Source organism: Vigna radiata, chromosome 11 (genome assembly GCF_000741045.1).
Source record: "Vigna radiata var. radiata cultivar VC1973A chromosome 11, Vradiata_ver6, whole genome shotgun sequence".
Classification (NCBI taxonomy): domain Eukaryota; kingdom Viridiplantae; phylum Streptophyta; class Magnoliopsida; order Fabales; family Fabaceae; genus Vigna; species Vigna radiata.
This window is the reverse complement of record NC_028361.1, coordinates 200,140-226,403: the sequence shown is the minus strand read 5'-3', so window position 1 is coordinate 226,403 and position 26,264 is coordinate 200,140. Positions and strand designations below refer to the sequence as shown.

Below are 26,264 nucleotides of genomic sequence, written 5' to 3'. Positions count from 1 at the left end.
CTTAAAAGATAAAATAATTAAATAAGATATATTAGTAAAGGAAAAAATTAGCAAATAATTGTACACGATGAAACGGCAGCTATAAAAGCATATTTTCTCTATCAATAATTATGGATAAAAAGTGAATTTCTTCTCTTAATAGTTATAGATACAAAAAATTGGCTATTAGAAAGAAAATAAATTCAAAAGTATATTTTTTAACAGTTTATTATTTGACTTTCATATCTTATAATCCAAAAATCATTTTACTTGAAAACTATTTTAAAGAAAAATAATTTTTAAATTATATAAAGTAAAAATTTTCTAAGAAAGATGAGCTCTCAAGGAGGAAACTGCCGAAACATGGCAAAACAATCACCGTCTCCTACTGATACGAAGTGAATTACACGCTAATTGTTACATAGAAAAGCATATTTTAATATGGAGTTTTCTTGAATTACTCCATATGGAAATCTATACCTATTGTCCATTGAAAAAAAGACAACGAAACATGAGAATTGATATTTCAAATCCTCAAATTCAAGAAGACGCCATTTCTGAAAGAGAGCATGAGTTCAAACACTTCAACTGTCCGTTGAACCTGTAAAAAACGCCAGTCATTAAGTCTGCGGTGACCATAGTTTCTTTATAGTGTATTCTTTTTCTCAGAGTTGTTCTTGTTTGGTCCTCGGACCATACACTAAACTCCTGAAGATCCCCTTCTCTCCAGCATATGTTAACTGTTGTTCCTCCACGAGCCTTCAAGCCTTTCAAGGAGCCATTTGGCCATTTCTCCCATGGAAGAGCAGGAAGTAAGAAAAGATCGCTCAATGTACTCTGCACAAGCATTTCGGCAACTGCCGCTGCAAAACTGGCAACAAAATAATCCTTAGTTGATGCTCAATCTATCACAGACACTTCCAGTTGAGCTACAAAGCCTATATAAACCCTTTTTTTGGGATTAGAGAAAATCAAGTTGAACAAGTCTGAGAGAGGATAACAAAAAAATGTGAGGTCAAAAACAGAAATCTAATGGTTCAGCAAATCACATTTACAATTATGTAAAGAAAAGACAATAGTGTATATTTGAAATTAGCTATTCAACTCCATGTACTTTGTTTTGGTGCGTAATTAGTTATAGTCCAAGTAAAACAAACAAAGGCTTGGTTGCTAAAGTAACTTGTTACACTTGCAAGTAGTTGTTTTCGCCGGATATTGATAACGTCAATGACTTGAGTGAAATAAAGACACATACGTATCACTTACGTGGGCAAGATATTTAAGTCTGGATGCAACACTAGAAAACACCTAAGCAAGTTACCCGAAGTTGGCATCGATCTGAAATGGTGGATGCGCTGCAAACAGGTTGCTGTAAAGTCCACCTTGAAACGGTATCTCGTGACCCGGATCCACCAAGTTTATCAAGCGCTTGATCATCTTATATGCATTCGAACTGTTCTGTAGACGTGCCCAGCAAGCAGTTTTCCACGTGGTTGACCACCCAGGACCTTCCTCTCCTGTTTCCAAAGTTAAAGATAAATGTTTTGATTAAGGGCAGATAACCATTGTTTAAGAACAGCAGCAGGCAGCTGTAATAGTTTCAGTACCACAACTCTTGTGTATTAAAATAAAGTAAATGTGTTTCCTTCATTTGTATAATTCTACATGATACCCCTCCCAAAAAAAATTAGACTCCAGTTGAATGAAGTTTTATTTAGATTATGAATGTGTTTGGATAAACTTCTACAGGGATGACAAAAGAATTCGCACCCACAGATATCTGCAGATAAAATCTGTGATAGATAATTGGTATCCGTAAATATTTATTATCCGCGGATATTTTAATACCCGCTTATAAATGGATCGGATGCGGTGGTAATACTATCCGTATTCACATATATCCACTATCTGCCAAAAATAAAAATAAAAATTTAATTTATATTTTATTAAGTTAAATTTAATTAAAATTAATATTAATTTATATTTTATAAGGTTAAATTTAATTAAAAATAAATTTTAATTTATATTATATTTTTTATACTTTTTGTAATTTTATTTTAATAATTTATAAAAATATTTTTTTTTTAAATATTTGCGGAAATCCATAGATATTCGCGGATTTTAAAATACTCGCAGATAATTTTTAAGCAGATATTTGTGCGGATAACGAATGAATTTTTTTTGTCAGATTGGATTGTGGGTAGGCACTATCTGTATCCGATCCATTGTCATCCCTACTGCATGAATACTTCCAGAAAAGAAAAATAAGAAGAAAAGGTTAAATGATTTTTTGAAAAAATTAATATTACTTTATGCATAAACTAATTTGTTGAAACTCTTTCATATTACCTTTTTAAAAAGTTATTTTTAACTCGTACATAAACTACTTTTAATTTATAAAGATATTTATCATCTTCTCTTTTTATTTTTTTCTGTTAAAAGTACTTTCAGAAAAGTTTACCCCAACAGACCCTATGTTACTCTTCACATTGGATAAGATTATAAGATTTCTAATTGTCAAAGGGGTACACAAAATTGAACACAGTGCGGTGTGAACCATGCAGTTTAGTAGAAATCAATAAAGAAAACTCTAGCTGGAACTCTAGCAAGATAAAAAAATAAGTACTATAATTATTCAGCTTATGCAAACCTCGTTTATAGAGGCTTTTCTCAGCAGCTTCAAACAGAGCTGGAGTTTGCTCAAAAGTAATTGTATGCCCTGGAAATAGACCAAATAGATGTGAAAGGTGCCGGTGATGTACCTCTGGATCCTTGAAATCTTTCACCTGTCCTCCACAAGAAAATCCACTATTTATCTAGCAATTTATCATATCAAAGTTAATTATTCAATATTGTTGCATGCATTTTCTATTTTCAAGAAAATACCCATTCCATAATGGAACCATCTTGGGCAATATAGAGTGGACGTAACCGTGGTTGAGCTTTACAAATTTTTCTGACAATATTGTCATTTGTTCTCCCTATAACCTGTTTTGGAAATACATACAAATTTGAGTAAACAGAACATCTTATAGTTTGTTAGTTAAAAGGTTAGCAATTTTACCTCAGCAGCAGAAAGAAATGTAGAGAAGACTTCATGTATGATTGCCACATCCATTGTGGATGACTGGCTTACACATGCAGGCTCACCGTTTGGAGCAATAAAATTGTGTTCAGGGGAAGTTGATGGATTAGTTTCAAGATATCCTTCATTGTCTTCTATCAGCCAGCTCAACAGAAATGAGACACATCCTTCCATTATGGGATATGCTTTATATTCAAGGAAACCCTGTAGAAATAACAACCAAAATTTGCCTTTGTTAGTTCTAGCTGAATGTTAGTTTGGCCAAAAAGCATTCCACCACATTGCACATGATTTTGCAATTTTTTTCCTCACTTACAGTATTTAAACATTATTTCAAATTAAATTTGTATATTTTCTCATTAAAAAAAACAACTCTATTTAACACCATCCAATCATATATCTCAATCGTAAAGGTTTTATAAGCATTCTCAAATATAACTCATTTTTCTGTGTTTGTATCTTTCAAAATTAATCCTTCCATAACTGTTAAAAAGTTTATATGCATTAATTACCCAAACAAGCACACCATTCTAAAATGGATTAAAATTTAGAAGGACTCTTCCAAAGGCTACTGACTTCTTAAAAGCTTAGCTTTGTATGTTTTCTAGTTATAATTTATTGTGTTCTGCTCTGGCTTGCTTCGTTGAATGATTCAGAATTCAGAAACCAGTTACCTTATCCATCGTGTAAGCATAGTGCTCCCATAGATGGGTACAAAGCCATGCTCCACCCATTGGCCATAAAGCCCACAGAACATCACCATGACCTGCTGATGTTCTTGCCCATATATCTGATTTACTATGTGCTACCCATCCACTTGCTTGGTAATTCACCTTCAGAGTTCAATAATTGAATGACAAGCTTGAGAACATAAGTATGTCAAACTCAAGGGAAATAATTTGTGAGAAATTCACAAATAAGGAAGCAAACACAACAGGCATCAAGGTGGTGCAAGGCAATTTGGCATGGCTTCCACTTTGCCGTGAAAAAAATGTAGCAACTACAATTAATTTAACCACTCCAACCAATACACAAAATAGTTATAGTTAGTTTCTTTCTGTTAGTTCAAAATGTTAATCAGTTGAATGACTCAGCATACAGTTCTGAAGCATAATCCTCTGTCCCTGGTTGTATTTTTCATAAGGTGACATATATAGCTATAAATATGATGTAAACAAGGGTTCTTGAACGATGCCCACAACTCAAAAACTTGAGAAAGTAGTTCTTCATTTTTTTTATTTTTTTTTTCGTATTCAAGGTGCATTTTAGCTCTTGATATAAATTTAAGCATTTTATCTTAAAACATACTTCTAAAGCCTTAAAATTTCCAGGTAATTCTTTTACGTCTTTGAGCATGAATAGATCCTTAGATTATGTCTCTCCAAAATATCCTACTGTCGGGAATAATATCTTAAAGTCAATTCAATTTTGCAGTACTTTCAGTATCTTCAAGATCATTATTAGTCAAAATGATTACCCGTTTAGCTTTTCTAGAATTAATTTGAGAATTCTCTGCTTCATTTTTTTCACGTACTTGTTTTACTTTCTCCATAAATTTGTGTTAGGGCTACTACCTCCCTTGCAATTGTTGTAACTATGTTTTAACATATGATTACTATTTCAGTTATTTTGTTATGATATCATTGTCTAATATTCATTGTTCATGGAAACAAACCTTTATATTACCTTTTATATTTTAATCACTGAAAAATTATTGTGTAAAGGATTTTTGTTGAATAATATGATTATATTTGTAAAATTTAAAATAAGCAAATAGTTTTATTTTGGTTCGATGTCATTAAATTATGAAACATATATATAAAATTGAGACTTATATCATTGGAAATGAATTTGGTACATGTTTGGTAATGGCTTTCTAGGAATTACATTCTTGGTTCTATATTGGAAATGTTTGATGCTAAAGCTTATAATGGCTTAAATAGACTTAGAAATGCTTCTATGTTGTTCAGTCTTGTCAATCTAAGTGGTAAGGTATTTCAATCAGCATAGCCTGAGAGCATTACTATGGGTCCAATTTTACGTCGTGATCTACACTTGTACACATGTTTAATAAAAATACTAGCTGCTGAATTTTAAAATTAAGCTATATACAAGTCAACATCATGCTTAGTTAAGATGGCCTTCAACAAAAATAGGTAAAGAGAATACAAATACTTACATATGCTGTTTTACTGCCATTCACAGACAGAGAGGAAATATAATCAAACAAGGGTTCTTGACACTCGCTAAGATTGCAAGGAAGAGCATGCCAATAGTTCATTTCAAGATTGATGTTCAAGTGGGGAGCTCCACTAGGAAAAGTAACCATTATTAGTCTCAGATTAAAAAAATTAATACAAGGCTTCCTTGCAAGTGAATAGGGAACTAAATGTCTGTGGTAAATAAAAAGAATGTGAAAATAGAAACCCGATTAATCCAGACATCTAATGACAGATAGTAAGCCTTGTTTAAAACCATATCCATTGAAATTAAACAGAATGTGAACGTACTCCCAAATAGGCTCAAGATCTTTGTTCCAAATTCCCTGTAGGTTTGCCACCTGAGTTCCAGGGCGCGAAGAAGAAATAAGCAAATACCGACCATATTGAAATAGAAGTTCCACCAACGATGGATCTTCGTCCGTCTGAAATGATTTCACCCTGTCAGAGGTTGAAACTTGAGTTTGACTGTCCACTAGAGACAGACTAGCTACCGTTGGCGCAAGCGTCTTCAATTCCAAAGAGCTGTCTTCTGGCATATTCGGCTGGGTGCTTCTCATAAGCTTCAGCGATACCCGGTGAAAAAGTTCTTGATAGTCATTTAAATGGCGTGCATAGAGGTCAGAATTTGATACATTGCTTATTGAGCTCAATACACTGAAACACTCAGAAGTAGGATCCCTCTTAGAATCTGAAGGTGATGTGAACGGGCCACTGAAGGAGGAGGAAGCAACCAGAAGTAAAACAGCCCAATCTGAAGCCTCAACCTTCAACTTGTTGTCATCCAAAACACTGATGACGCCATTTGCACCACCAATCTTCAAGTCAAGAATTGCCGAGAATTGAATTCCCTGCGGAGTATCTTGTGCGCTGTGTTGGAGTTGAGGTGGGAACCTTTTACCACGACACGCTCCCTTCATTATAATCTGATTGGTGCCATTTACGTAGGTTTGATTAATCATTTTGCTGTCCAGAGAAAGTGTGAATGAAAGTCTGGCCTTTTGGGTGGCGGAAATGTTAGTGACAATGACTTGATCTGGATAGGAGGCAAAATGCTCCCTTTTGAACTGAACATCTCCAACGGAATAGCTGACCTTGACAGTAGCAGTATCCAAGTCCAGCTCCCTCTGGTAAGTTTGTTGAGCGCCGGTGAGATGTGAATAATCGAAGTCCAATTTGATATCGGCGAGAAGTTGGTAGGCCTGGGCATCATAATTCACACGAGAATGAGGGGCGAATCTGAAAGGGAAATGGGAAAGAAAAGGGTGTTACATACCTCGGATGGATTTGATCCTGTTAAGGCAGAAGCAGCAGCAGTGGCTTGTGGATATTGTTGACGGTTAACGAGGTTTCTAACCAGAGAAAGGGNTTGTGGAGCTTTAGAATTAGTGTAGTCCGCGGGTGTTCCGGTCCAGAGCGTGTCCTCTGAAGCAAAACAATAAAGCATACAAACATGCATTGATTGTGCAGTCTGAATGGCAATCGGTGAAGATGAGGATGAAGATGAAGACTACCGTTGAGGTGGATGGTTTCGGAATGGAGGCGGCCGCAGATCATGGCTCCGAGGCGTCCATTGCCAATGGGAAGCGCATCAGTCCAGTGCTTCCCACCTTCTTCTCCGAACCTAATCTTCAAGTCCGAACTTCTACGCGCTTCCGCTTCCATCGCAGCCACCCTTCAACTGTTACTCCCACCCAGAGTCACCGATAAAGTAAGCAAAGTAGAACGGTGTGTGAGAGAAAGACATAAATGCAATTCCATTTCCTATATATAGGTATTGTTCTGCGTCTTACATTTACAATTAATTTTATAATAAAGTGAAAAGTATTTATACAATAAGATAAGACATTAGCTGAGTAGTTGAAAAGGAGTGAAAAGATGGAGAAAGCTTTGAGAGCGTACGCAGAGGTTCTGAGGCTGGTGAGGCTCTTGCCAAAGGACACCAGGGCTTACTACGCCAAGTATGCCCGCGAGAACTTTGTCAATTACCGTGAAATCGATCCTTCTGAAGTCTCTCACCTCTTTCAACGCACCTACGATCACTCTCTCTGGGTTCTTCACAAGGTTCCTTTATTCCCTTTTCCTGCAATATATATACTGTTTTCATTGATTCTGCATCTAATTTTCTCTACTCATTTCCATGGCAGTATTCCATTGATAAATCTGTTGCGGATAAGCTAAAAGGGTTATGCTGCAGTTGATGTTTCCATGCAATGCCACCCAAGTGTTTGTTTTTATTTCTCACTCAAAGTCCCATGGGCAAAACACGCTATTACCTTTCTGCCCTCTAAAATAATCACGATTTACAGTTCAGTTTTGTTTTCCTTTCAAACATGAATTCTCTAAACACAAGAATGTTATGAGTTTTACGCGCTTAGATTTTATTCATTCTCACTCTAATGAATCAAGCTGCCATTCTAACTTTTAAGAATCAAACAAGTTAGTTTTTAATACTTTTCTTCCTTTTTAATATTTTTTTTATTATTCGATTATTTTTTGATCGACAAAATTAGTTATTAATATTATGTATTGTGAGTTGAATTCATTATCTTTTTCATTTTTTTCCAACTTTATCACCAAACAATCCTTTTTCTTTTTCAAAATTATCCTCAAGTTAAGTATTAATAACTAAATATATAGATGTTATCCTTTTTTTTGATCGACAATTTTTTTCACATAAAGTTTATATTTTGTATTTAAGTATCTCTAATCAAATATAGATGTTATCCTTTTCCATACATAACCTTCCTTCAACTTTTATTAAAAAGAAAAAATCATTCTATTACTTCTTTCCTTATATTTCATTTTCATCTCCATACTAACTTTTTTTTTCTAAATTCAAAAATGACTTTTTTTCCTTTAATGATATTTTAAGTTATTTCATTTTTGGATTATAAACACCTTTTATTGGAGAGATATCAACATTTAGATGATAATTGACTAAATATAGACTAACTATATGTAATTCAAATGAAACAGCTCCAATTATTCTTTGTAAAGTTAAATTACACTTAAAATTTATTAATTTATCATTATTGGTTTGTTTTTCTCTAGTCTTCAATTCACGTATGCATTTTTTTGTCTTTTCAAAAATTGTGGTATATAGATCAGAGAGTAAGATGATTTTATTTTATTTTGAATGAATTTTATCATATCACATTACTTTTAATGAGACCGTATTATATTTTTTACAAGTTTTGATTGAATAATGATGAAACTTTTAATAACTCATACACTCTTATAACTTTTTTATGCCTGTTTCAAATTCTTATAACTTTAATAAAAATACTGAAAACATTGACTTTTATTCCAACACCAAATTTTTAATTTTAAAAACTATGATGCGACACATCAAGATATTTTATTGAAAGATTTTAACGCAAACTTCACGAGGGAGATGTTCTAAGAGGGAAACAAATGTTAAATAATGTATTATATATTTTTCTTTCTTTTTATCATTCCATCACAAATGAATTTCAATTTATGTTTTAGCTTGCTATGATTATTTGGGACTAGAAAAATGTAAGTATTAATGAATATTTTGTAGTGATTTATTTTCTTTACTTTCTTCTTTGAATTCGTTGTTAGAATTGTTCCAGTATTGGTGATTTCTTTTAGCTCCAAAATTTCTTTCCTAATTTCTGAAGTGCGGGAAAAGTTCAAATTGCTCATGCATTGGGGAAATTTTGGATTGCATTGTGAAATACAGTTTGAAATTGAAAAATATATTATAAATTACATAATTCAAAATTTTTACTTTTTTTTATAGTATATTCATCCGGTTAATTATTAATCAAACAATTAACCCTTTATAAAGAGAATCTATCGAAATACTGTAAAAATCGAATTAAATTAAAAAAAATAATACCAAAATTATCTTACTTAAAAATTAAATCATGATTGATTATATTTAAATAGTAATTAAATCAACCATAATAAAAAAAATTGTTTATAAATAGCTAAAAAATAAGTTTTATATATATATATATATATATATATATATATTATGTTTATAAATTATGTCTTTACAATCTGAATAAAAATAACTTTACATTGAAGGACGTTCAAGAAGTATTGCAATAAATGTTACTGAATTAAAGAATGATCACTCCGACCCTTAAAAGAGAAGATTTCATCTTACACGCAAAACTTTTTTATTACGCAATTAACTATGAATTAAACAATTTAAAAATACATTAATTTATAATATGTTCTTGAATTGTATGACCCATTGATGCATTTTCTTTGTTATGCAGTGAAAAATATATCCTTTAATTGTGTAATTCATTAATATATTTCAGATTCAAAATATGTTTTCATATCGCATAATTTAAAAATATATTTTTCATTATATAATCACAATTCGATATATATTTTATGATTATACATTCTACAGTCTTGTAACATATTTTTAGGTATGAAGTGATTAATAATATATTCACAAATATATAAATGGATAAAAAATATATTTCAGATTATATAATATAAAATATATTTATGAAGTTTGCAATAAAAAAAAAGTGTAAAACATGAAAAATTTTGTTTTTTAATATTCCCTTGGAAGTATAGAAGGAAACCATGGGATGGAAGAAGAAATAAATAGTCAAACTAATTCATTAACTTGGTAGGTTTTAACAAGTAGTATATATTTAAAACTAAGGAAACATACTCTCAAATAAAAAGACAAAAATTCAGTTAAAGTTATTAATTATATAATATCAGTTAACAATTATTAATTATAAATTCAGTTAACAAATAGTCATTAACTAATTCATTAACTAGACTCAGTAGGTTTTAACAAGTAATGTATATTTAACACTAAGGAAACATACTGTCAAATAAAAAGAAAAAAATTCAGTCAACAAATATTAATTATAAGTTCAATTAACAATTATTAATTATAAATTCACTTAACAAAACAATTAATAGTTCGTTATTTAATTATATGGACAAATAAGAGTGGTCACATAATTTTTCTTATTTAAAGCTGGTGTCTATTGTCTCTTGTCACGATTGAAGATCTCTCTAGGTTGCAGTTATTCTGTGTGTTACGGCTCTTTCTCGTATATCCTTTCTCTTTTCTTTTAAACTCTGAAGGTAATTTGATTCTCTGCTTAAACTCTTTTTGTTTTTACCATAAACTGGGTTTGATGTGAGGTTATTTAAAAATCGTAGGAAAGGCTCTTCATGTCACCTGCGATTCCAATGACGATGTTCTTTAACTCTAACATGTCTCTTCTTTCTAAACATTTTTCTCTTTTGTTTTCTTCATCACTTCAATCATAATCACTTTTTCTGTGTTTTTCAATTTTAGAAATTTGACCAGTTATAATTTCACTGGAACTTTGAGCATGAAAAACATAAGTACTGATTTTCTTTTATTTTTTTATCTTTTTTCCAAAAAGTCTCATTTGATTATGAAAATCTTCATTACAGGAAGCTCTACGAAACTAATCCAAATGACAAGATTTCTCAAGAATTTGGTAAACATCTTTTTAAAATCTCAGTCTTGTAAAATTCCTTTTCTTTAATTTTTTTCTCATGCTTCATTTTAGCTTCTTCTTTGAAATAGAAAAATCTGAAATTATTTTTTTTCAAATGTTTTGTCAAAATATCAGCTAATTTGAAACCTCAACTGTTTTGTGCAGTAATGTTTCTAATAAACACTTATCAAACCCTTTGATCAATAGTTTTCGAGTGGAAGGTATGTTAAATTTTGCAATTGACAAAATTTAAATAACCGAATTTGATATACGTGGATAAAATTATAATTAATTCAAATAAAGAAGGTTTTAAGAATAAAACTCGTTAATATATTTATAAGAAAAATTAAAATTTATTTATTTATTGGTTGCTTCTCCTACAAACAACAATGCCCCTTTCGAAAAATAGGGGAAGCGGCAACCACCTCGCTGAGTAACTCTCCTTTCTCCTTTCATTTCATCGACACTCTCTGTGTCAGAATGAGTTTAGACTCGTCTCGATCAGCTAATTCTAAACGAAGTTTCTCTAATTCTATATCTTCCAACCGCTCCAACGATAGCTCTAAAAAGAACAGTAAAAGAAAGAAGACAATCACCAACCAGAAAACCCTAGGCGCTGTCTGGGGCTCAAATTCGAGTTCTCGCGCTTCTTCAAGAAATTCCGCCTTCTCCGGTTTTGCCAGGTTTTTGTTTTACTTTCTTTTCAATATTATTATCAATTCCTATGTTATCTAATTTTAGGATTTCAATTTCGTATTTGGTCTTCAACCTCAATTTGTTAATTAACTCTGGAGTAAATGCAGTTATATGACAGAGAAGAATAGGAAACTACACAACCAATTTGACGCCGAGGCTTCCGCGTCTTCTTTAAGTGACTCTACTGTAGCGAAGCCTATTTTCAGTGGAGTTTCAATTTTTGTTGATGGTTTCACAGTTCCTTCCAGCCAGGTTATTTTGTTTTTCATTTATCATTTTGTTGATTCTGTGTATCTCTTCCCGATTCTTGAATGTGTGAATGGCAGGAAAGTATCACAATTATACGAAGTTACTGTTTCTTGGCTTAGGGATCAATTGTGTCAAGAAATTGTAATTTTCAGTCAGATTTTATTGTAAAATTCCAAAGGGACTACTCAAGTTACAAACGTGTTTCAGGAACTGCGGAGCTACATGCTTAAGAATGGAGGAAGATTCGAGAATTATTTCTCTAGACACCGTGTAACACATATTATATGCAGTAATCTGCCTGATAGTAAAGTTAAGAACCTCAGGTTTGATTTCATGACCTTCTTTAAATTTTAGGTTTTGAGTCCTTCTCTTTTGAATTAATTTAATTTAATCATTGGATACTTCAATACAGAGCCTTCAGTGCAGGGTTGCCAGTAGTAAAACCCACTTGGATTTTAGATTCTGTTGCTGCTAATAGACTTCTGAGCTGTAAGTTTTTTCATTTCTCTTCCAGTTGTATTAGTTTCATTTTCTTGCATCACATTTCATTCTTTGTATTATGAGAGGAAAAGAAGGACCATGGGAGCAATAACTCCTACATGTTTTAATATCTGATCCTGCCTTTTATTTAATTATCATTTAATTTATTTTCTCCTGACTATATCAATACGCGATAATATTATATCCGGTTTTCCAAACAGTTGTATGTCATGTGATTTAAATTTTTCTTTGATAGGGGTACCTTACCAGCTGGACCAACTAGCTAATAAACAATCAAAGCTGTCAGCCTTCTTCACAATGAAAAGTAGTAAAATGTCGGAGGATGCTTTAACAAATTCCCTATGTCAAGTAGTATCAGATGTTGAAGATTCATCTATGAGGGTTGGTCAAACAGATTCTGATGATAGAAACTTATCCAAAGTTGGGGAAATGAGTGAACATATTGGACAAATCAGTACCACATCTGGTGATATTGAGAATAGTAATGCAATTATCACTGAGGAGCCAACTAGTGTAAGAGTTAAGTTTGATGAAGAGCAAGCAGCTAGAAGCAATGCTGCTGCGAAAGATGAGAGCAATGTCAAAAGTGAACTTGGACCCACTCATCAAGCACCTTCTACATCATTTAGTTCTCACTGCTCAGATGAGCAGAATGCACGAGAATTTCCAAGTTCTTCAGGCACTAAGCCTTTTAAACAGTGTCATTCAACTTTTGCAGACCCCAATTTCGTGGAAAATTATTTTAAGGTAGTGAAGTTTAAACATACAAGAATTTTGAATTTTCATATTGCTTGGTGCGTGAAATGGTGACTTTCTTGTTGATGGCCCCACTTTATTTTCTTTTAATGTGGCTGTTATTGCAGTAATCTAAATTTTTTGGTACTATTTTGCCAAATATACTGGAAATTAAACATTCAAGTCAATGATAATTGTTTCTTGCATCTAAACATATCATCACTTGAACTTCTATAGATAAGGTGGATGAAGTGAATACTCCTGTGCATTATATTTTGTGTTTGCTGTATCTGTAAAAAAAGTAAACAAAGATAGAAAAACAAGCAACTGATCACATGGGACAGGGGTATTACCTTCTTATAAGTATGTAAACCGATATATGTCGTGTAACTTATTGTGTCATGTAATCATATGGTTAGTTATTGCAATATCGTGACTATAGTTTGCTTTATGCAGAGCTCACGACTACACTTTATAGGAACCTGGCGAAATCGGTATCGAAAGCGTTTTTCTGCATTGTCTTCTGGGTTTAAGAATGAAAATTCTAATATTAGTGCCTCTAATACTTCTTCAAATTCAGTTATTATCCATGTTGACATGGTAAGATTTAAATACAAGGCTGTTCAAAAAAATTATTGCTGTCAACTAATTTTCCTTTTCAGATTTTGGTTAGGTATGCCATTTAACTCTATACCCATATGCTGTCCCAGGACTGTTTTTTTGTTTCAGTTGTTATTCGGAACCACCCTGAATTGTTGGATCAGCCTGTAGCTGTGTCTCATTCAAATAACTCAAATGGAACTGCTGAGATTTCTTCTGCTAACTACCCAGCTCGTAGTCATGGTTGGTTATGTGCCAAGTTATATATCATAGCATGGCTCAGTAAGCTATGTTATAACTTTTTTGTATGCAACTTATTTTTTTGCTCATGTGCTAGGTATTAGAGCTGGTATGTTTGTTCGAGATGCCAAGGCTCTTTGTCCCCAACTTGTTATCTTTCCTTACAACTTTGAAGCTTATGAGGAAGTAAGAATCAGTAGGGTGTCTGTAACTGGAAGCTTCAGAATATTTTTTTTTGTCATCATGTCTTTGTATCTTTTTTCCTTTTATGAAATTTTACAAATGTGTCTTTGACATTTTGCAGGTAGCTGATCAATTTTATAGTATATTGCATCAGCATTGCAACAAAGTGCAGGTCTTATGATTTGACATTGTTCAAGTGCATAAAGTTTTCTGTTGAGTCGTCCTTAATGCTGTAATTGCTACTTGATGCAGGCTGTAAGCTGTGATGAAGCATTTTTAGATGTCACAGATTTAGAGGTTGAAGATCCCAAACTTTTAGCTTCATCTATTAGAGAAGAGATCTATAAGACCACCGGATGCACAGCTAGTGCTGGTATAGCTGGAAATATGCTTATGGCTCGTATTGCTACTAGAACTGCAAAACCAAATGGTCAATATTACATAACTACAGAAAAGGTATCCTTTGGGTTTTCTTTTATTCATAATTTTGTCGTTTTTTTAATTTTCAATTTTTATTTGTGGCATAATGAAGGTATAATGCAAATCATATTACAATTTCCACACCCTCTTTCTTTATAATTAATTTTCTATTTTTTTTTGGGGCCATAGTAGTGTGTTATTTTGAGTTTTATGCTGTAAACTTGTGCTTACATTTGAATATTTGCAAATTCAAATATCAATGCCAATTGTTGCTCTTGTTATTTTATTTTGGATTTGGAAACTGGATTTTCTGTATTTTAAATAAAATTCAATGAGAACTTACAGAGTAGTGCCATGCTAGATGTGGATTCTACTACTCTAGACCTTGAAGCTTTGAATTTTCCTCAAAGGTGCTAATTTTAGGTATGACCTGTATTTTGGATGCATTAAAATTGACAATTTACACTTCCCCAGAAAATGTGTACGGTGATTTATATTGCAATTTTCAACTTCTATTGTCTGGTTTTGATCATTTTAAAGATCAACTTATTAAAAAAAAATGGGACACTGATCATGTCATCAAGTGTGATTTTAGCTGTTGTAGTTCACTCCTACTTATATTTTGTGCAGCTTATGCATTTTGATATTATAGTTGACGAGTGGAATGTGTCAACGTGCTACCTTGTTCATTTAGTCAGTTTTGCCTTTCCAGGTTGAAGATCATTTATGCCAACTCCCAATTAATTCACTTCCAGGAATAGGACATGTTTTGCAGGAGAAATTGAAGAAACAGAATATTTACACTTGTGGACAATTACGCATTATTTCCAAGGTTTTACTCTTCATTCACTTTCTCAATTTATAGGTTCTTCTGATTTTCCTTCTATTGTTTTATAAAAGTTGTTGTTCCTTGACTTTCTTCCAAAGGTCTTTCAATGTGTTCATCCTCTGCTTTGAGACATTTATCTTTTCCCTTGCGTTGGGGAAGGAGATGGTTTGACTCATGAATTTAGAATCCTTACTAAAAGTGAAAAGAAACTTGCGAAAAAATATTATTTACTTATTTAAAATTTGGCTTAAATTTGAGGGAATAATCTTAAAGAACTAGTCCCAATTTTTTTCAAGTATTTAATCCTTAGCACAAATTTGTTATGTTTTTACTTGGTTCATTTACTTGGATACTCTGTTGTAGTCATGTTCCACCTTCTTTTTTGACCAGTACTTGAAAAAAATTTGTAATAATTGTAGTATACCCTTATTTCTCTGAATCTGCAGGCCTCACTGCAGAGGGACTATGGTATAAAAACAGGAGAAATGCTGTGGAATTATAGCAGAGGAATTGATAACCGGTTAGTTGGGAACTTTCAGGTGGGGAATATTTATCTAAAATCCAGACATTGTTTCTTCTCATTTTGATTTGACTTGGTTTAGTATACTTTGGATATGTGTATGTATGTACACTATACGTGTGAGAGAGAGGCAAAGATAGAGTGATGTATATGCCTTTGTCTACGACATTGTGCTTGTTGATTCTTTTATTTTTCCTTTCATTTTACACTGTGCCAATTTGTTATGTAATGGTATGTAACTTGTGTGAGTGTGCACACGTTGCTTCTTTTCTCCTTTCTTCCATCTTAAATTGTTCCACTTTGTTGTATACTATAATATATGCATGTGTTGCTTTTCTTTTTCTTTCTTTCTCTATATGAATCCACACTTGAATGTTGTTTTCTTTTGCCTTCCATTTTACACCACCATTTTTTTTTCTGTAACAATATCTTTTTTTTTTATCTATTCCAGTCCTTGTCTAGGGATTGGCTAACAAGTGTAATAGTAAAAAATGGCTGAGGTTTATAAATTGTCAGTTTAGTACAAATAATAAAACCATAATTGGTCATTGTAAATTTCAAAATGATTGATTGTGCTAATGCTATGCCCCAAAACATTATGTGAAATAATTGTGCCACTGGCTGGTGGTTTCACATTTTACTTTTAATTTTCTAACTTAAATGTGTTGTATCACTTTTTCTTCCTGTGATTATTATTCTCTCCTGATAAACTTGTTTAAGATGACATCCACATTTCTGCAGGAAAGCAAGACCGTTGGTGCTGATGTAAATTGGGGAGTGAGATTCAAAGATATAAAAGATGTTAGTATTTTCTTACACTCATTTTTCTATATTTATAAACCTTACTGTATAAAAAAATCACTCAAAATGTTGACATAAAAGTTATTCCAGTGTGAACACTTTCTAATAAGTCTTTGCAAGGAGGTCTCATTACGATTGCAGTGTTGTGGAGTGCAGGGGCGCACATTCACTCTGAAGGTGTTGGTTTACTTTAAGCTTGATAAGTTTTGTTTTTTAGATTATTCAGAAATCAGCTTTCTGTTCTAGCTGGCAAGCTTCTTTTCATGTCGTGTTAAATTTTTGAAACTTCTGTATTATTATCTATCATAATGTTTCTTATATCTTGAGTCTACAAATTATTTGTAAATATTCTTGTAAATATGCTTTAGATCAAAAAGAGAAGGAAAGGTGCTGGTGAACCTGCAAAGTTTATGGGCTGTGGGGACTGTGAAAATCTGAGTCACTCTATAACGGTAAATATTTGAAAATAACAAGTGTTAATCTGTATATTGAACTGTCATATTTTCTTTATACAAGTGTTTTATTAATTGTTTTAAGGTCCAATTTCTTGTGTTTGATTTTCTCATCATAGGTTCCTCTTGCTACTGATAACGTGGAAATACTCCAAAGAATTGTAAAGCAGCTGTTTGGATGTTTTAACATAGGTATCATAACTCATACCTGCTTATTCTTTTAATGTATGCCAGGCTTGGCAAACCTTATTTCTGGCTCAATATATTTTTCTTCTCTTTTCAAAGTTTTGTCATGAAACATTCAAAAATAAAAAGTATTTTCTATTAGCTGATGTGAGCATACATGTTTTCTGCCATTTTAATGAATGTAAAACTAGGCAGTATGGAATCTGTTGGTTTATATTTAGATGTGTGAATCATTTACTGCATTTGCTTTTGTTAATAATTGATATAGACTCTGTTCGGTTAAAACGAGGGGAGACGAGAGAAAATAAATTAATTTTTATATAATCTCACAAAAGACAAACAAAACCATTATAAGTATTCAATTCAAGGCTAATTTAGTCATGACAACTTAAAAATTTTCAAGTACTAAGGCAAAAACGAGAAAGGGGGATTTGATCCGCTTGCCTCTTTGAAATCATTGAACAAAACTAGTTATTGAAGAAACACCAACTTCATTAGGGGATTGGGTGAGGTTAGAAATATGGATCATTTGACTTCGTCAGCCCATCTCCTTTTTTGTCAAACGCTCTCTCCTGAAATATTCTTATTTGTTCTACAACTACCTAATAGAGTTAAAAAAAGAACAATACTATGTCAATAAAATATAGAATGAGATACTGTACCATAGATGTGGAGTTACAAGGTTTGACTTGAAAAGAACACTAAAAAATAATTGAGGGTGGGTTTCTTAGTGTTTGGATGCTTATCAATATTTTTCTATTTTTGTTAATTCATAGTAGCATGTACAACAGATATATAGAGGTTGTCCTGGCTTTTCGGAAATCCCCTAGGTTCCATTTTGCTCAGTCGCATTCATCTCTTGATTTATGACTTGAATCCTGATATAAAAGCTGTGTATTGACAAGGGAATCCTAATACAATGAGCATCCTTCTCTTAATTTAAGTTTTTAGGAGAGCTTATATTATCAAGTTGCTAGGAAAAATAATTTCCACTTACATTCTTAATTAAATTAAAATGCCATTTAAAGTTATAGTTGGCCAGTGCTTACCCATGATTCAAGTTCAAAGTGCTAGTTTTCCTAGAGGGTTGTGATACTGATGTAAAGTCATTCTTTTAGGTGCATAGCTGATGATTGACCGAGTAAGTATTGGTCATGGGTTTAAACTGAAAGTTCGTTAGACACTTAGGTGAATGGCTCTGGGCCGCAGACAGTGTATCATATTCTAAGATAAATGCTTGCATGGTGAAGGTGGTTGGTGATTGTTTCTTTGGACCTCATATTTAATTTTATGATGGTATTTTCTTCCTGTTCATGTTATTTAGTGTTTCAGCCTTGATTTGTGTAAGGGAATCCACATATGTTCATGTTCGTCTTGTCTTTTTTGTTTTAATTTCATGTAGATGTCAAGGAGATTCGAGGTATTGGCTTGCAAGTTTCCAGACTTGAAAGTGCAGAAGCTTCTAAACGAGGTATCTGTATTTTTTGAAGTGAATCTTAACGAGTTGTGTTGGAATAACATATTATTTGCTTGTGCACATAATTAAATTTATCTGGAATGCCTGTTGCTGAGATCTGCAACCTTATTGTTCTTCATCTTTCTGTCTTTCAATAATTTAGTATTGTGGAATCTCTTAACTTTTTTTCTTCGTTTTGAGCTTTTCTTTTCTTATTTTATGTAATTTGAATTTCTATATAATTGTATGGTTTTATCTATTTCATAAAGGTACAACAAAATATACTTTGAAATCATGGCTCACTTCTGCATCTGCTGGTGTTGGAAATCAGACATATCCTATAGGTAATGGCACCCCCTATTTGTTTAAGCTTAAATTTCCTCATCTAGTGGGATAAGGCTTTTGTTGTTGTTGTTGTTTTATTCTATGGGTGATGGACAATGTCACACAGGGGTTACTTGTTATTGTTTGGATATTTTTTCTTACACATAAATTTTACTTTTTTTTGTTCATTTTGACGTTTTATGAATGATAGAATTAATACACAAACATTTGTCGTTGCTCTTTCTTTAGGTAATGACAAGCACAGCAGGGATAACACTTCCAGTCTTGCATGTGTAAATTTGCTAGAGTCTTCAGTGGAAATGGACAATAAAATACCAGCTAATGAGGCTAGTACTGACCCAATTTCAACACCGCCCCCCTTATGTAACCTTGACATTGAAGTTATAAGGAATCTTCCCCCGGATGTATTTTCAGAATTAAATGAAATTTACAGAGGGAAGTTAGTTGATTATATTGCTAACTGGAAAAACACAAGTGAGAGCTCCAGCCTTTCAGGAAACTCATTTTGTGAGCAAAAAGGTAAGCGTTTTCTGTTTCATTAGTGCAAGCTATATACTCTACTCAAACTTGTCACCCATGCTTTCAATTTGTTTTTGTTGGCAGCGATAAACAACGAAGAGGAACCTTCCTATTCTGAACCGATTCCTCAAGGCAATTTATTATCAAAAAACAAGGTAAAGAATTTTCCCTATTTTATTATGTCTTATCTCACCTTTGGATAATATCTTAGAATTGGATTCATATTTTGTTACAATTTTTTTTCTTATTTGATTTCGATAAAGGTTTTTAACTGATAGCATAAATAGGGTTAGAGTTTTGAATCTTGTATCACATTGTAAATTGTAATACACAAGAGATATTATTTATTATTCATATTCTCTCATTTTCTTCTTCCCTACCTAAATCTGTATGTTTTCCACTTCATGTACAGCTAATCAAATTATATGGTTGAATTGATCAGTCTTCCTTCTTTATACCTTTATTTTGATGGTTTTTGCAGTTTGTATGCAATTAGTCATTAAACTGAAAGAAACATTAACACTTTTATTTGTATCTATTGCTCTGTTTTTCTAAGTGTTTTATTTGGTAACATATGTCATGTTTACTAATAGGCAAAGCAATATGTGTCGAGCAATAGTGAAGGCGAAACTATACCATATTCAGTCCGTGGACCCAATTTCAAGTTTACACACCATTCTAGTTTTGAAAACAATGATTTGTTTCCTTCTTCTTTGAGTCAAGTTGATGGTTCAGTGTTTCAACAATTGCCTGAGGATTTTAAAGCTGACATTGTTGAGCAGCTTCCTGCACACAGGAGGCCAGATATTTGCTCCAATGTTGTGATTCCACCTCTTGAAAACCATTCGTTGTCAGTAGGCGTTGAAGTTTCTGATAATTCTCCTATATGTAGTTATAATAATGACAGTCTATGGGTTGGAAATCCTCCAAATTGGGTTGAGAAGTTCAAAGGTGGCAGTTGCTTAATTTTAAAGAAACTTGCAGAAATGTATTTAAGATCAGGGTTGGCAAACACATTGTCTTCAGTTTTGCACCAAATTATATCTGAATTCTATGAGCTAAATCTGGCCCAGCAGTTTTCTGATGAAACTGTTGACATTATGTGTGAGCTACTGAGGCAGTATATCAAAGTGAAGATTGAAAGAGATATTGAAGAGATTTATATATGTTTCCGACTTCTGAAAAGGTATGTTAATGTTGGAAGTTAGCATGGCACCCTTCTGTTTATTATTGTTTTCGTACATAATCACGTGCTTTTATCCTTATTCTTCCCACATCTTTTTATTCAATTTGTTTGTTAGATTTATTCCGTCACTTTTGATGGAGATTTTGTTAAACTAAAAATAGAGGCTGGAATGGATTAAAAAAGGCTAGTTAATTAATTTTGTGTCTGTACCGTCAACCCATCTTTTGGTAAATTCCACTTATCCTGTGAAGTCAAGTGAAATTGGAGTTTTGGTAAATTCCTGAGAGTTCTGTTATATTTTGAATTTGATTAACGACAATTACATTCTTATTGAGCTAGGAGAAAATATTTTGTTACTAGACGATACTGTAATCGTTATGAGTATGGTACTGCAATGTATTAGAGATCTTTGTTATCATTACTCTAGGAGGGGTAGAGTTCACTGTATGCCCATGTACTGTTTTTAAATTCAATCAATTCAATAAAGATCTCTTTCCCTCATATATCTAACCCTTTTCAAGTATAACTATTAAAAAAAATGTGAAAGCTGTGGTAATATTTCAAAGTAATTTTACTTACTAGATTTTATAGATTATTTTTGTGACAGTCTGTGGATTAAAACATGTTTTGTTTTCAGGTTTGCGGCCAAGTCCCAATTTTTCCTACAAGTATATGATACTGTATATCCTTACCTTCAGGTATTCCTTCAGCCTACTTTCTCTTTTACCATCATCTGTTGTTTATCAATCAAACAACATTTTCGTACTTAACAAAACATAATTTGTGGGACCTAGTATTTGTTAGTCCTGGTTAGTATCTTTTAAATACTGAAATTGCAATTTCCAAGTTAAAAAAGTGGTGTGTTTCTTTATAAAATAATGAAATTTATTTGGCTGGTCAATTGAACATAAAACATTACAAAGAGAACGATAAACTCCTAAATAACACTACAAAGATAGAAATGAATCAAGAGAAAGAAAATCATGTGAATGAACCTAATTCCACAAAATATTTGTTAGGAATTGGTCATGTGCTTTACACCAAATGTCTAATCTTATTCCAAATTATGTTATGTGCCAAAGAGTTGTGCGTAGAAACAGAGTTTTATAAATGGGTTGAAACACGTGGTTTATTATGCCATTTTATATTAATAAGGAGTTTGTGTAGTTAAAACACATGGTATGCTTCTTTTTTTTCTGTTAATACAGTACTCTGGTTCAAATTTTGTAGGCCGCAGTTGATGACAATTATGGAGGGACTTTACTTTTACCCTCATAGTAGAAACTTATAAAGTTCTTTTCTTGCTATGGCAAACTTGAGCAAAATCGGTATATTTGGTCAGATTCAATTTAAAAGCTGTTATTCACGGCTGATGTGCTGCAGAGTATGTCCAACTTTAATGTGATACCTAAACATTTTCTTCAGCGTATGGGCTTATCTTAATGAATCTTGCATTTCTAGTCATTTAATCAAACATTAAACTAGTTGATAAATTTGAAATTTTATGTTCCATTGCCTGCCTTTTACTATCTATTCAACATGTATGAATTGTTGTTTTGTCATCCATTGATTTTATGGGACCTTTTTGTGATGTTGAACTTCAAATATCGAACTTTTCATTAACATAAGTAATTAGACATTTATTATATGTCTGTGACTGTGCAATATGGCTTGTAAATCTCCTTTGCTGTTTATTTATTATTTTAATCCCTTGTCTTGTCTTGTATACTATCTCCGGTCTTGGTTACTGATCATAATATAGATGCAATGTATATTTAATTTATTACTTAGTTAAATAAAAACTGTTGGCATCACCACATTTGTTTGTTATTCTGTTTCTAGAGATATTTATAAGTTTATGCCTGTGTTTAACACTGCTGAATGAGGTCATCATGTGATCCATGTAGACCATTGTATGTATAGGGAATTATTCGCATTGCACAACAGCACAATAATTTGCACACCATTTTTTGTATTTATAAGCAACATGTATTTCCATTTGCAGTATGTTAACTTTTCTCTTTAATCATTTCTTTTGTAAAATGAATGGTTGCTTCTGTCAAACTCAGAAGAAGTGTAGGCAAAAAAACTAGTGTGTTGTCTTCCCAGAGAGTTCTCGTATATGGTCTTAAAATTTAAGTTTGAACTTAACCCCATAATCTAATCATGGTGAGGGTTGTTTGTTTCATAGTTATGTACCTTATCTGGGTACCATCTCTAATCAATGTGGGACTAGGTTTTCCCCTAATATATTCAATCTCACCAAGCATTATTAGTTTGGTGCACGGATAATATAAGATGGGTCACCCAATAACAGATTTAGGATATGACCTGACATGATAGAATTTAAATTTTAAGTTTTAACTCAAACCCAAAAAGCTAGCCCATAGGATGATGTTTTCCCCTTATTTATATACATTATCATCGCACTATCTCTGGTCAATATAGGACTTATTTTTGAAAAACACTCACGAAGTTAGAGCTGTACGTTACAACTGCTTAGATTTTACTTGATTTGAATGTCCAGCTATCCTAAGTTGTTAGTTTTACTGGTTTTAATGACCAGACCTTTTACTTTCTTTTTTAGTTTATCCTTATTTGCTTGCTGATGCTCCTGATATTTATCATTAGATTTATTCTATCTAGCATCATGAAAATCATAATTCTTTGTAATGCATTCTCCTTTCCTCTTCCCAACTCTTACAATAGCAGAATTGAGGTTTTTCTTGTGGCTGGACAACACTTTCATAACTGTTGAATTAGAAATTATTGTTGCAGTGGCAGCTGGAAAGGGTAGATTTAGTCATTTTGGAGAACCGTCTGATTAAATCAATACAGAAGCTGCTTGTATAAATTGCTACTAGCAAAAAGAGGTAATTTTTTTACAACAATATGTGTACGTAATTTGGTTTGGTGTGGTATATAGGTTTGTTAATCTTTAGTCTGCCTAATAAACATGTGTAGGAGGAGGCAGAGATAATTCATGTAGCTGGAGTTTTTCTGGTACAGTATTCTATGGATGCACTCATCTTTTACAATTATGATTGAAATTGTGCAGTTATCCCTCTCCAATATAACTTGGGATTTATGACCTGCTGTCACTGAACATGAAATTGAAAATATTAGTGAGTTTTGATAGATGTGTAAATGTTGAAGGATCAGACTGCTGTACAGGTGTCCAGTACAGAAATATCATTTTTATGTATTAATCATCAATAGTTTTTAACAGATTTGGGTTATCTTCGGATATGGACAGGGTGTCACGCTGAAATTGAAAGACTGTATCTCAGTCTCCTTAAAAAGGCACTTTCTGCAAGTAAAGGCATATGGGGGATTGGGTACCATACTTTTTGCTGTTACACGTAACTTGAAGGCAACCACTGGGTAAAAACACTAAATCCCAGACTCCTCTCGGAAGAGTAGTTTTCTTGCCACCGTTCTTTCGGATTGGATTGAGATGGAAGGAAGAGTCTCGAGGATGAAAAGGAAAAGGTAAAGAGAGAAAAAGAGTATGTAATAGATGTCACGTGACGTGATGTAATGGTAAGAGAAGAAGAAAAGGGTTATGATCTGTGAACAGTCTTATTATTTTTTATATGATCTGTAACCACTTATGACTGTTTATATTAAACTTTTATGGAATAATTTTATTTAATTTTTTATTGAATAGTTTAGTTTAGTTTATTTTATTATTAAAAAAGGGTGGCAAACTATATTTTTCTTTCTATAATTTGCTATTGAATAGTGGTGTTTATCAGGTTGGAAGCAGCGTGAAGCGGAGAAGTTTGATCCAAACCAATTCATTCTTCTAAGAGTGGCTGTTTAACTGTTGGTGGTAAAATATACGAATTTGCTTATTAGTTTTTTGCTTGAAAGAATTGCTGATTGAGAGATTGTTGACTTTTGAAATACGCATGCGTCTCACTTCTTATGGTTTAACTAACTCATATAAGACTTTTTAACTGAAAAGTCACTCTGTTATTCACAACATTGAGAAAACGTTTAATTAATAACCAACCACTTTCTAATATAAAATTTGCTAGTATTATCATCAAATATTCCTAATGTTTGTATTCCATGATTTATTCAAAATCTACAGATTTTGGTAATTTTTAAAACTGTTTATCTAAAACAAAAAAAAACAAAAACAAAAAAAAAACTAATCAGAACTGTTTCATCTTAAATGGGTGTTCAGTTTTTTATTTTGGTCCTCGCAACTTTTTTCTTTGTTTCTTGATTTTATGAAGTTTCAAATCACTATTTCTAATTCTTATAAAATATGTCAATTTTAATTTTATTTACTTATAAATATTTTTTATTTTCATCCTTCTAAAATATTACATTACTATTAATTATTAATACTCATCTTATTACTGCTTTTAGAGATGTTGAGTATTATATGTCGATTTTATTTATTAAATTACTGCATTTATTTTCACAACTTTTATTTTGTTTTTGAAATATTATAGGTCGATTATACATCACGATACTTTTATGTATTACTTGAAATGATGATTTGACTTTTATTTTAATGCATAATTTAATAAATAGCATCATACAATATTAGAAATTACAGATTTTTAAGGAAATAAAAAGGAAAAAATAACGAATCAAAATCAAAATTTAATCATTTACATATATTATAAAAATATCTAATAAAGTTTTGTTTAATTAAAAAGTAGAGTAGTATTCTAGTATAAACCGGCATCAGCTTTTCAATAAAGAAAAAAATAATAATGAATTTACGTAGTTGCCTGACTTTTTAATATGATTGATACCTACTTTTTCTGACATACTACTATAGGTAAAAGTGAGATACGCGAGTTAAGCTGGTTTGTGTTTGACTTTAACAGTAGTTGGAATTATTAAAATAAAAAGGTAAAGAATAATAGAACGATTTTCTTAACGGAAACCCGATTAAGGTACGTATGTAGTATAGTATACATATGAATACAAGAAAAAGAACTTAATATAATTTGGTCAGAGATAGTTGTTTGGTTGGTAGGTTTTTGTAAGATTTGGTGGAAACGTGAAAAGCTAAAATGATGCAAAAATCTTGAAGGTAAACAATTTGTGCATACTTCCCCATTATTATTCCTATCTCATTCTCATGTCCAATCATCATAAATTACTTCTCTAATGGGAAAAGGATGTACAGTCCAAAAAAGACACATCCATGTTTCCAAAACTATATAATATATTATTTACTTATTTTAATAATTTAAATATAAAAAACATTCCTTCTGAAAGAATACATTACTGTAATATAATAATAAATACCTTTTTCATTTCAAAGAACTGAGGTTAGGAAAATATGAATATTATAATCTAAACTTAACTTTGAAGCAGCTGGAAAATGTGTGATTATAAAAATAAGTTGATGTATTTTGAAGAAGAGAAATAAGGTGAGAGAAAGAAGAGGGTAGGTTGTAGTGTAGAAGCTATAAACCCTTCAACAAGTCTCATTCTATATTACATCTTTACTGCTGAAAACTTCAAATTTCAAAGCTGAGAAGGAAAGTCAAAGAACAAAGGTGTATATATATATTGATAGATGTAGATGCAGAGCATGATTCATTG

The 26,264-nt window shown here is 32.1% G+C and overlaps 3 protein-coding genes across 19 annotated transcripts; 2 read left to right on the top strand and 1 right to left on the bottom strand.

Moving 5' to 3' along the window:
* Positions 1-323: 323 nt before the first annotated feature.
* Positions 324-7,325, bottom strand: LOC106777853 (alpha-L-fucosidase 2-like). Of its 3 annotated transcripts, none has more exons than XM_014665654.2 (11): positions 7,186-7,325; positions 6,798-6,964; positions 6,560-6,708; positions 5,575-6,485; positions 5,244-5,376; positions 3,739-3,897; positions 3,044-3,268; positions 2,866-2,967; positions 2,630-2,765; positions 1,301-1,496; positions 324-850 (listed from the first exon to the last, which is right to left on the bottom strand). In XM_014665654.2, exons 2-11 carry the CDS (start codon positions 6,946-6,948, stop codon positions 520-522), a joined length of 2,493 nt encoding a protein of 830 aa, XP_014521140.1. In that variant the 5' UTR covers positions 6,949-6,964; positions 7,186-7,325; the 3' UTR covers positions 324-519. The 3 variants fall into 3 exon arrangements, 2 of the variants coding, with proteins under 2 accessions (XP_014521140.1, XP_022643207.1); XM_022787486.1 differs by having other exon boundaries at positions 6,798-7,047; positions 7,186-7,300; XR_002670081.1 differs by having other exon boundaries at positions 720-850; positions 1,246-1,496.
* On the top strand, positions 7,096-7,671 carry LOC106777854 (LYR motif-containing protein At3g19508). Its single transcript, XM_014665657.2, has 2 exons — positions 7,096-7,347; positions 7,431-7,671. Exons 1-2 carry the CDS (start codon positions 7,162-7,164, stop codon positions 7,482-7,484), a joined length of 240 nt encoding a protein of 79 aa, XP_014521143.1. The 5' UTR covers positions 7,096-7,161; the 3' UTR covers positions 7,485-7,671.
* A 3,477-nt stretch (positions 7,672-11,148) lies between these two features.
* On the top strand, positions 11,149-24,699 carry LOC106777670 (DNA repair protein REV1). Of its 15 annotated transcripts, none has more exons than XM_022775955.1 (25): positions 11,149-11,449; positions 11,570-11,714; positions 11,919-12,034; positions 12,124-12,200; positions 12,448-12,959; positions 13,404-13,547; positions 13,658-13,790; positions 13,885-13,973; positions 14,092-14,142; positions 14,223-14,426; positions 15,103-15,222; positions 15,666-15,758; positions 16,481-16,540; positions 16,631-16,717; positions 16,909-16,992; positions 17,112-17,184; positions 18,581-18,649; positions 18,904-18,978; positions 19,208-19,498; positions 19,583-19,653; positions 20,092-20,684; positions 21,322-21,382; positions 23,463-23,557; positions 23,649-24,176; positions 24,443-24,699. In XM_022775955.1, exons 1-23 carry the CDS (start codon positions 11,247-11,249, stop codon positions 23,535-23,537), a joined length of 3,426 nt encoding a protein of 1,141 aa, XP_022631676.1. In that variant the 5' UTR covers positions 11,149-11,246; the 3' UTR covers positions 23,538-23,557; positions 23,649-24,176; positions 24,443-24,699. The 15 variants fall into 15 exon arrangements, with proteins under 15 accessions (XP_022631676.1, XP_022631675.1, XP_014520837.1 ...); XM_022775954.1 differs by having other exon boundaries at positions 23,649-24,227; XM_014665351.2 differs by lacking the exon at positions 24,443-24,699 and having other exon boundaries at positions 23,649-23,687; positions 23,941-24,344.
* The last annotated feature ends 1,565 nt before the right edge of the window (positions 24,700-26,264 follow it).